The sequence below is a fragment of the Leptonotus elevatus genome, chromosome 20, assembly GCF_054856555.1.
Source record: "Leptonotus elevatus isolate MCC_2025b chromosome 20, RoL_Lele_1.0, whole genome shotgun sequence".
NCBI classification, from domain to species: domain Eukaryota; kingdom Metazoa; phylum Chordata; class Actinopteri; order Syngnathiformes; family Syngnathidae; genus Leptonotus; species Leptonotus elevatus.
The window spans coordinates 14,226,408-14,238,535 of NC_141258.1; the positions used below are offsets into that span (position 1 = coordinate 14,226,408).

General features: G+C 39.8%; 1 protein-coding gene across 1 annotated transcript in view; it reads left to right on the plus strand.

Annotated features, from left to right (window-relative positions):
* The window catches only part of gsg1l2b (gsg1-like 2b), a 23,101-nt gene continuing 10,973 nt past the window's right edge, over positions 1-12,128 (plus strand). Inside the window, exons 1-3 of the mRNA XM_086064364.1 lie at positions 1-462; positions 2,861-2,908; positions 9,582-9,734. Of these exons, the coding sequence (XP_085920490.1) occupies positions 162-462; positions 2,861-2,908; positions 9,582-9,734 (502 nt within the window). The 5' untranslated portion in view covers positions 1-161. The remainder of the gene's footprint in view (positions 463-2,860; positions 2,909-9,581; positions 9,735-12,128) is intronic.

Sequence of the window (12,128 nt, forward strand, 5' to 3'; positions counted from 1 at the left end):
CAGAGGAGAAGCAGACGCGAGAGGCGCGTGTAAAGATCCACACTGTAATTAGCCGCGGATATATCAACAGGGATAATCGGATTGAGGGGATTTGAGGAAACGAAATCACTCGAATCCGGGATTAAGTCGTGCGCCTTCACTCCTTCGGTGTTTCCGACGCTATGGGAATAGACCGGCGGCGGAGAGCGTCGCTGGCTCTCACCTTGAACTTTCTAGCCTTGTTCCTCGCGGTGTCGGCTCTCGGAACTAGCCACTGGTGCGCCGGTACCCGCAAGGTGGTCAAGCCGTTCTGCACCGGTCCGGTGACGACCAAGCAGTCGTTCTGCATCAGGTTCAACAGCTCCAATTTGAACGACACGCGGCTGGTGCAGTACATCTGGGAGACCGGTGAGGACAAGTACGTGATGAGGAAGTTTCACACCGGGATCTGGTTCTCCTGCGAACAGAACATCAACATGACCGGTAAAGCGAAGTTTTGTATTTGCTGGTATTTGCCAAATGCACTAAACGATTTTACTCCAAACTTTTGGCATTTTGAGAGTTTAGCATATACATTTTTTTAAGTCGTTCTGAAAAGTCTACTTTGAGTGCTGGGAGATAAACATTCACATACGTAGGCATCATAATAAAGAAGAAATATTTGTAGAGAGACATTCATTGATTGTCTTGAGCATCAATAAAATAAAATAAAAATCTGCAACAGTTAATGCAGACACGATTTTTTTCATTCTTGCTGAGAGACAATCACACAATGTGCTCAAAATTCCATAGTCTCGCTGCTACTCTACTTATCTACTATTAACATTAACACTAACACAATACAGTAATCCACATATTCTCCTTTTCTCATTATTATATCCGGAAACTCAATTAGACTAATACGATTCTACAGCATGAAACTTGCCCTTCTGTTTTTGTTACTGTGAGAATGCTGAGACACTATAAAATTCAGATTCCTGCGTATGTGTCTGGAAAATTGCTTTTCGTATACTTTTGTGTGAATACTGAGAGAAAAGCATTAAATAATTATTTTAGGCTATAGCATAAAATTATGAGTTGTAATTGTGTACAAACATAAAATATAAGTTTCCTGCTTGTTCTTCTCATTGCATGAATGCTGAGACAAGAATTTGCATTGTGCATCCAAGTATCAAATAAATTAATGCTAGTGTGCACAAAAAAAAATCTCCTTAATAGTCATGCTGTGTAAATGCTGAGATTCTATAGTTCAGAATCTAGACACTGAATGATGTTGATGTTGATTCTCATGAGCATCAAATAATAGGTTCTGTCTGTTTTTAAAAGTCCACTTCAGTTGACTCCAGGTTCCTATTTTCAGGTGCCAGTGGTGCGCTTGGCGTAAAAATGGGTGCATCTTCATTTTCGTGCCATCAAAGTGTGAATCTCGGTGTATTCTATTGCATACCCCGAGCGCTTCTGGAAATTTGGTAACCAAAAGTAGACTACATTTTAGATTAGCTAAAAGTTGGTCTAACTTGTGGCGCATTTGGTATAATCCGATTTTGATGGATTTATCTGCGGACGTGTGTGGCATGTCATGTTAAACTACATGCCCTTCCTAAAACAACCCAAACATTTTTTATCTTATTTGTGTATATGTTACAAAATTTTCAACATGACTGCAAAAGGATCAAAGACCCATGGGCAAAAAAAAGCAATGACTGTAGCATCAAATCAGATTGCTCTCCAATCATCCCTGGAGTGCTCACAGCGCCAGGGGTCATACAGTATTTTTATGGTATTGCAGGATTGCATTGGTATGCTGGGGTGTGTCAACTAGCTTGTCATTTTTTGATATACAATATAAAAATACTCATTTTAAATACTTTCTATGCATGTTTTTATACCATTTACACTTATTATGTCTTTAAACTAACTTTTAAAATAATACAAACACATTTAAAAATAGACAGGGCAAGAGAAAATAATAATAATTATAGTGTACCCTTTCATCAGTCTTTACATAAAAACATATCACCCCCCCCCCTCCTCCTCCCAAAATTAACTTATCTAACAATCAGAGGTGGCAAATCCAGGTTCAGAAAGTAAAAACCCTGCCACAGTTTGGCGTTAGCCCCAGGTGCTAGATAGCTAGCTCCCTGGGTGCTTGTTTGCCTGCTAGGGAGCTAGCTAGCTAGCACGAGGGGCTAAAGCCAAACTGTGGCAGAATTTTTACTTTCTGGACCTGGATTTGCCATCTCTGCTCACAATCTAATCATGTCTAAAGATGTATATTGTAAAATTAACCTATAGTTTTCGCTTTCTGTAGGTAAAAAGCAGGATTAACGAGGATTTCACATTGAATAATCTTCAGCAAAAACTATGCTGATCTTGAAATAATTCCTGTTTTCACTCTTCTTTCAGAATTACAGTCACAAATAGAGTGCAGCCAACTAGTGGCCGACAGTGGAACTATACCCAAAATAATCAGCTTTCTAATAAGGACAAGTACTATAAAAAATGGATAGATAGATATTTATGTTCATGTTAAAGTTCATGTTTTATTCAATGGTAAACATTGTATCTGAATGCACTTTCACTTCCAGTTAAGCCATCTGGGAAAAAGACGGTCTCCCACAGCACCTGCAAAGCTTTTTGAGCATTTCTTTGGTAGACAATGAAATCCTTGAAATCTCAGAACACTCCTACAGTCAAGATAGAAGGCAGTTTGTTTTCAGAATAGCATGGCTTTTACTTACACTTAGGAAATCCCTTCATCGATCAAATCAGATTATCCGAGCTGAACTAGCAAAGACTCTGAATCCTTTGAAGTAAATGCTAAGAAATGATGTCAGAATGTAGCCGTAGTAACGATTCACTGTCTGTTTCTATCTTGCAGGTGAAAACTGCAGAAATTTCATCTATGTTGCACCTACAAATGAAAGAGGTAAGATGACAATGAATATTAATGCTCATTCATATTCAAGCTTGTCATAGATTTTTTTTAGGACATAAACTTCATCACAATATACGTTAGCATCTTTTTTTATACTGTTGATACAGTGGTATTAGAGCAACAGGCAGTGAGCATTCCCCTTTCTCTTATTTGTAAGAAGGAAAAAAAACTATGTTAATCGGTCAGGGATGGGCGAGTACCGATACCAGGTATCTGTTTCGGGCTGCGATCAGGAACTAGAAATCAGAAGAATAAAAACTTGCCATTCGTTTTATGCAATTTTAAGGAAAAAAAATATATTGGGAGTCTTTAAAATTGTGTCTTTTTGGGGGGGGGGGGCATCAAATGTACTAATGGTATCGTTACTTGGTATCTGTGACTACTAAAGAGTTGAGTACTCATACTGGTGTCAGTCTGGAAAAAAGTGGTTTGGAACATCCCTATTTAAAATTGTCCAATTGTCCAAAGTTCAACTTCCGATTAAATTACTGTAAAAACGTCATTAGAAAATGTTTGCATTATCTCATTATTTATAGTATTACATGTGAAAATTTGAAATGTTGGTATAGAGTCGCCAAAAGGCGAAGCTCTTGATTTACCGGTCAATCTACGTTCCTACCCTCACCTATGGTCGCGAGCTGTGGGTCGTGACCGAAAGAACAAGATCCCGGATACAAGTGGCCGAAATGAGTTTCCTCCGTAGGGTGTCCGGGCTCTCACTTAGAGATAGGGTGAGAAGCTCGGTCATCCGGGTGGGATTCAGGGTCGAGGGTCATCTGGTTCGGATGCCTCCTGAACGCCTCCTGGACGCCTCCCTGGAGAGGTGTTCCGGGCATGTCCCACCGGCTGGAGGCCCCGGGGAAGACCCAGGACACGCTGGAGAGACTATGTCTCTCGGCTGGCCTGGGAACGCCTTGGGATCCTGCCGGAGGAGCTGGTTGAAATGGCTGGGGACAGGGAAGTCTGGGCTTCCCTCTTAAAGCTGTTGCCCCCACGACCCGACCCCGGATAAGCTGTAGTAAATAGATGGATGTAGGAGGTGCAAATCAATCTCCTCCATTGGCTCGCTCGCATTCGCCTTATCGCTTCTCTCAGCTGTGCCGCCTGGGATGAATCCTTTATGTTAGTCCCCACTGAGTGTTAACGCTGATAAACAATTTTTCTGTAATCCCCCTTCAATTTCCTTTTCATTATTAGTGGTGATATACCTTAGTTGAGGTAATAAATATTTCATTGAGAATATACACCAATACTATTCTGGTGTAGTTTCTGAAATAGAAACTCAGTTACCTTAACATATATGAATGGCAAACAAATTGTAAAATGTCCCAAAGAGGTTAATGCACAATTTCATATCTAAATAGCAAAAACACAGACATATTAAGGGGTTCCGTCTGGAGTTTGTGCAGCAATGAGTAAACATTCTGAAACTACGAACATTCTAGGAATGAGCTACAACACAAACAGACCAGATGGCTGCACATGGCTGCACAGGGAACACTTAAATGCCTGCCTATTCTTTGGCCAGCAATCTTTATTAACCAGACAACATTAATTGTGAGGCATACTAATGTCAGTTGGCTTTAGTTGATTGCAGAACTGCTTAAAACACTAGACAAAGTGCCATTTCTGCAGAAGCTGAATGCTAGTAGCTGAATGCTAAGATTTGATTGCATGTTCTTATGAAGTCAATTATGTGAACATTTCACAAATAACAAATGAATAAAAGGAAAACTTGAACTGCAATCTGTCTAAATTGGGATTTAATAATTTCAGAGAAATTATAATCAATTTGCTGATTTGATAGTCAGTTGGTATCAAACCATCGAATGTACTCAAATGTGGTCCAATCGAGGTTTGAACCCAGGTCCTCCATGGTGGGAGAGAATTGCTCTAAGCACTGACCTAACTTGACTTGTTCAAGTTCATGGCTAATGGCGTATTTATTTTGAAAAGTGTCATCTGATGCTGAAATGTAACATGCATTTAATCATTTGAGTGAAATTATAATCCATGTCCTGATCTGATAGTCAGTTGGTATCAAACCATTGAATGTACTTAGCATAACGGCCATGGATATATTTGCAATGTACAGTCGGAGGTGGGATTTGAACCTGCAACCTCCTGGTACCACCAAGCAGTATCAGGCTCCATGCAATGATGATCAATTGTATGTATGGAGTGGGCGTGGAAAATGGTACTTAGAAAAAGTTCAATGTCAGTCCCATTGAAAATTAATGGAGAAAAGTTTATATTTAATGTTAAATTGTGCGAATACTGTAAGTAATATGGAATCAGACGATATATATTCCCATTAAAGCGTGAATTTTTGAAAATAATTTAAATTTGAACAGTGTAAATCAGAAGTATTAAATGGGAGTTGCTTCATGGCAAAACAGTGTGGAGAATAAAAATCACAATAACATATTCAGCATTCCCACAATAAAGTGAGGTACATACAATGGTCCTAATTGCCACCATGACTGATGGATAAACATCCTCATCTGAAGTCATAGTTAGTCATGACTGCATATTTGATTGAGTATGTTATGTCAGTTGAATTCTCGGTGATATAAAATCCTCTAGATACTGTCGAGAAAGGCTGGCTGATGCGCCGCTTAGGTTAATTATTTCTTGGCTTCAGTTCCTAACGCTGACTTAGGTCATCTCATGTGAATGTGTCCTTGAAATCAACCTATTTTCCAATATTGTTACTTGTCTGGAACATATGCAAATCTGAAGAAGCAAAACAATACTGCTGATAAGATTTCATTTCATGTTTTCTACTAATTTTTCAGAAATTTAAATTGAGCCATGCTTTGCTCTACTGGATACATGTATCCTACATTATGCATCATTCCAAACATTATTAAATATATATTTAATTCAGTATGCATGCTTTCTTCATAATTACAAACTGGGGAAAAAAAGGCTTTACATTTCAGCAAATGTGTTCAAAACCATACTCTCAGACATTTTTACTCAATAAGCAACCGACTGTTCAACAACATATTTCACGTTGCCACTATGGGCCTTGGGCACTTAATTCAAGTACAATGGTGCCTTGAGGTATAAGTGTAATTCATTCTCTGGCCTTGCTCATATCTCAAATCATGTTTCCTCATTGAAATAAATGGAAAGGCCTTCCCAATGGGGTTTTCTAATAAGAAAGCACTCTATGATATTGTACTATAGAAACATATTTTAATCAACATAATCAATAGAATGTAAAGAATGAAATAGTTTATGCATCATGATTAATTATTTGTGGCTCCTTTTTTTATGTGACTTGGCCACTGGGGGCAGTATAATACAATTACGCAGGCACAAACAAAAAAGACTAACACAACTACTGTAAGTAACTCGGTAAGTTCAGTAATATTAGTCATTTTTTTGCAGAGGATAAAGAATATACACGGGGTGCATATAAACGGTGTGCAGGTGTGCATGCGTACTAAAACTCGTCATGTGCGCACTACTTGAGGGATGACGGCGGTGGTAGAACGCGGGGACAGCCTCGTTGCACCGCGTCTTCGACAGTCTGTCAACAGGTTTCCATCCAATTGTTTTGAATTTTTTAAGCAAATTTTCTGAAAATGCGCAAAACGGACATGCGACCTATGCCTGTTTCTATATGTTCTTCTTTTGCAAATATTGAGAGGGAACTCCACCGCTGTAGGTGGCATTATACACCATAGAGATGTGATCCACCCTTAATTTAAAAGAAAAAGAAGAAAAACAGGAAGCGACTGCGCCGTGCGATGACGTCGTATGAATTAGCTTATGTAATTATTGATAAATCATAACGTTTCTTTGCTGTTTTCCATCTAAAATTGCATTAATGTTCGCTTCTTTGTTTAATTCCAAAAATATTTCGGTTTTGTCGTCCCCCCCAAACTTTACTTTATCGTCCGACATTGCTTTGGGACTACAAACGTGTGACGTAATATCCGGTCAAAACGTGCGACGTGTATCCGGTCTTGCACAGCGGTTATCCGCAAAACATGATTTCATCGCCAAAATTTGCATTTTCCTTTTTTTCGATACGCTTCAAAATCAACTCCCTCCAAGCTTTAAAAACATTTTGGGCGAATTTTGGGCCCTTTTCGATTTTTTAGCAATTCGATTCAGCATTTCTTGAAAATTTGAATAAAAATGGGTGGATGGAAACCCCACTATAGATAATGGATACATGCGCTTATAGAAAGTGCCTCAAGTTTGAAAAACCTCCATCCATAAGCCTATCTATTTAAAAAAAATTAAATAGTTGCTAGAATGATTGTCAGAGACAGCGGCAATTTATAAAAGTTGGCAGATACTTGACTTCCTGAAGTCTACATATATTGTAGTGGATGGGTCAATGACTGAAAAAATCGCGATTTTAGTTTTTTGCCATATCGCCCAGCCCTAATACAGTCCAAGGTCACTTGTTAAAGGAACACTGTATTAGAATTGTCCAAAAACATCCTGTTGACTGAAGACAGTCTTTAGCCCTGTCTGCCCATCTAAAATGATCTAACTTAAGAAAAATAGCCACAGTTAACTCTTTGACCGCCAAAAACGTTAAATAACGTTTAGTAAAGTCCAAATGATTGCCGCCAAAAACATTAAAAGACGTTAACTATGTTTTTTAATGGAAACGAGTGGAGGAAAGCCTTGGCCAGCTGTGCCCAAAGTATCAAGCAAATCGAGTTAGTATAATGGCTATTTATGGGCACTAGATGGCAGCGATGACTCTCTTTGGACAAGATCGGGTAGGAGTCAGTAGTAGAAGACGTGAGGTGGAGCTAGAGTGTTGAGGGGAGAATGGCTGAGGAAGCGAAAATGGCGACCGGTTGCAAAAAAAAAATTCAAAGACGAAAAGCATCGACCGGTGCTAAAGAGCACATTGATGATGATGATGGTGACTCCGAGGTTGACGCCGAAGTTGGAAGCGTTGACGCCGAAGTTGAAGCGTTGACGTGGCGGCTTCGACCACGTCGTAAAGCCTCACCGGCTAGCGATGCTAACGCCGGAAAAAACGTGGTGCACAACCGAGCACTTCTGCACAGGCGGACGTTCAATCGGGCGATGAAGAGTACTCTGAGTCCAATGCATATTCATCGGAGGAGTGGGTACAGTCTGATCACGGAGAAGACACTGGTTCTGGACTACAATGCCACCATGAAGGGAGTGGATAAGATGGATCAGAACATCTTACCACCTATTCACACGGAAAAAACATTGAAATGGCACAAAAAATGTGTTGCCTATCTTTCAAATATGCATGTTCAATGCATATATCCTGCACAAAACAAAAAATCCTGGGAAGTGCCAACACTTTTTGGAGTTTATCCGGCTAGGTGGTGAGAGGGTGGCTTTTACCACAAGACAAGGAGGAAGAGGAAGTTGTTGCAGGTATAGGATGTGAAGGGCATGAGGAAGCCAGACGTAACACCAGGTCACCGTATCATGATCCTGAGAGTAGACTTGATGGCAACATGGCCAAACACACACTGCAGTACATACCTGCTACTCCCCGGAAAAAAAAGGCCGGCAAGAAAGTGTAGGGTCTGCACGCGAAGGGGCAATCGCAGTGAAACTAATCTGTGGTGCAAATCCTGCTGCGTCCCCTTGCACGCAGGGGAGTGTTACACAATATACCACACAAAACGAAAAATTGTGTAGTTGAAACATCCACACAATTGTAAATAGTAACATATACACACACCACACATGCACAGTTGCACACATTTGTAAATAGTTTGCCAAATTGTTTTGTCAAATTGTTACACTGTTGAATGTAAATAAACTTATTTTGCTATCAAAAAACACTTTTTCATTGTTGGTGGTAGTGTTTTATAGAAGTAAAGCACTGTTTAGGTGTTTGTGGCATCATTCATGGAGTGCATGTAATAATATCGTTTCACAAAAAGCTTGATTTCTATGTATTTTGGTTCAAAACAGAGCATTTGGGTGAAACTAACCTATTTTCTATTGTTGATTACTGAAAAACTGAATGAGGTAAAAACAAACTATTTTTTTCTGATGAAAGATGATCTTTCATTTGGTAGTATCTGTGTTTCCATAGTCCAAACACAAAATCTTCTGTGGACCATGAAAGATCAGTCAAAATTCTCTAAATCAGCTGGCACCCACTTTTCTCTTTTCTGAAAATGGATGGCAGTCAAAGAGTTAATGAGAAGCTAGTGAATTTTTTTCTTCCACTGAACGCCACAAAGTGTTCAACATTCCCCTTTGGATATTTTGAGCAACCAGAGTAGCTACTACACCTTATGATGAATTACTTTACAATATTGTTGTATGATTTACATGATTGCATCATAGCTTACATTCAATGATTTTAATGGTTTCCTCCTATATGTGCAGTATGTCTCTCTGTGGGTCACATGTCCTTCCACCGACTGTGAAGGTTAATCATATGGGTGACAGGGTCACTCATCCACCGTAACCGGCTCATTCCCCCCCTTGCCCTTCTTTGCATGTCCTCTCCAATTGCCCTTGCTTACCCAAGCCATATTTTCCTTCACTTCCCCTTCCCCCATTTCCCATTTGACTGCCTTCACCACCTCCATGAGTGATATCTTTTTGCATTCCAGCAACTTGAATTTACCTTCCCCCTTCAAATTATTTTCTGTCCTTGTGCTGTCTCCATTGACTATAGGGGTGCTGTGGTTGTGCATCGTCGCAGAGTCCCTGTATATCATGCTCTTGGCCACCGGGGGCATCCTCATGTTGATCGAAGTGTGCCAGTTTGGTAACGTCATCGATGGCCTCAAGCTCAATGCCTTCGCTGCCATATTCACCGTGCTTTCAGGTGAGCTAAATCCAGATCTGACCAGTAACCATCGAGGAAACTGAAATGTCAAGGGCCCAATAAACTTTCCAGAAGGGCTGCCAATGTGTATGTGCATCCATTGCAATTAAACGTTATAAATCACTTTCATGGCATCCATTTTAAAATGGTTAAAGTCAATCTTCAAGACACTACTTTTCTACGACCATGCTAGTATTATTGAGGTCAGTTAAAGCCACGTGAGATTTCTTACCACTTTGCATGTCGGCCTCCCTCCCTTGGTGAAGAAATTAATGATGACCTTCTGTCTAATCCACTGTGTGAAAATGATGCTGACCACCAAGCTCGGCGCAGTGAAAGATCCTCTTCTTAGCCGCAAAGACTTTCTGTGCATGATTGACTTCCCGCTTCTTAAGAGCCATCGGCTAAATAATTGAGCCCCTGCTCACCCTTCAGTCCACATTGAAGAACTGTAATTGAATGTATTTGTGTTGTGTCTGTTTCATTAAAGCCACCCTATAGTGCTCTAAAGGTTGAAAGTTCAACTTAATTCTATTGGGGTTTGATTTAATTAGGAAGGAGGAATCCCCAGCATCATGTATTCGCAGTATGACCTTATAGCAGGGGTAGGCAAACTCGGTCCTCGAGGGCCGGAGTCCTGCAAGTTTTGGATGTTTCCCCTTCTCCAACACAAGCTGATTATAATCAACAGGATAGTTATCAGGCTTATGCAGAGCTTGCTGATGAGCTGATCACATATCAGCTGTGTTGGAGAAGGGGAAACAACCAAAACCTGCAGGACTCCGGACTTCGAGGACCGAGTTTGCCCACCCCTGTCTTATAGTATAAACACCAGGGGTGTGGACTCGAGTCATGTGACTTGGACTCTAATCAGACTCGAGTCATCGCAAATTTGATATCTATTCTAAATGTACAATGAAAAAAAATGCTAGGTTTTCATACTCTTGTTAACAAAAGTGGAAAAAAATGTTAATCTAAAAGAAATAGTTTAGATGAATTTTCTACGTTTATAGCCGTCAATGGCAGTGAATGAATAAAAAAAAGAAAATAAAAGATTATTAAAAATTCAGGTGATTAAAATTTAAATCAAGAATCAATCGCATGACTTCACTAGTTAACTCACGATTAATCACAAATTTCATATCTGTTCTGAATGAACAATAAAAAAAAATCTAGCTTTTCATACTCGTGTTAACAAAAGAGGCAAAAAAATGTAAAACTAATGGAAATAATTCAAATGAATTTTTGACGTTTTTAGCCGTCAATGGCAGTGAATGAGTTAATGCATGTATTTATGTTTATTGCTCAAACACAACCTGTGCTACCTTTGACGTAACCCTCCGCTGTCAAGCTAAAGAATAATCTGCGGTCAAAATTAATAGTGTGATTAATCTGCGTTAATACATGATTAAAGCAATATTTTTTTGTGATTAATTAATGAGTTAACGCTTTAATTTTGAAAGCACTAATATAGTGATGCACCAAATATTCTGCCACCGATAATTTTCGGGCGAAAATTGGAAAAATTTAAATTTTCGGCATTCGGCCGACATGAAATTCAAGCCGAAAGAATATGGCTGAAAGAGGATGTTGTGGTGACGCATGCAAAAATAAAAAAAATAAACCGCTGCAAGCAAGTTTCTGTTTGAATTAAACACCAAACCTGGGAGTGAGTGTCCACCTTGCTACTTGCTGTTTGTGAGAACCGGCAGCTTCATTGTGCACACCGGAGAAGGAAAGGGTAGCTTGGTAAACTGTAGCTTGGTAAACTGTCAAAAAAGAGAGCACTGCCGAGTACTGCACTACAGGTGAACTACTCTTTCTCCTGCAGCGCCTTCCTTTTTTTCTTTGATGAGAGCCCTTCGAGCGCTTCCACTTTTTCACTTGCATTCTGGTGGCCGTGGTAAATACTTAAGCTAATGTTAGCACTATTGCTATCAACAGTTTTAAACAAGTAACCACTTACCACTATCTCCGGGTGACTACAGATCTGTACAGGATGTCGTGTGTGACTTTGCAGTCCGTTCCCAAAGCGAAGAAATGTATTTATTTTTTAACGTTGGTGGATATGTGAATGTGGTGATTTTTAAGTGCCCCGCACCGTGTCCCGCTCCAAATAGCCTACAAATGCGTCATCCGCACGGCACCGCACGCATTCGTGCCCGCCGGTGCGAACTACTGTACATTGACTATAAAGTGCAATTGCACTGCCAGAAAATGCTCAGTTGCTCACTCCACGTTTGGTGTTTAATGTGCCATTCGCCATTTTGTCTCTGATGTTTGGTGTGGATGCATTTCAATTTATTTTGTGCTTTGTTAAAATGCCCGTGCTAAATAGGCCTACATATTTTATAATAATATTATAATTTTAATTAATTATAATAAATGCAATGA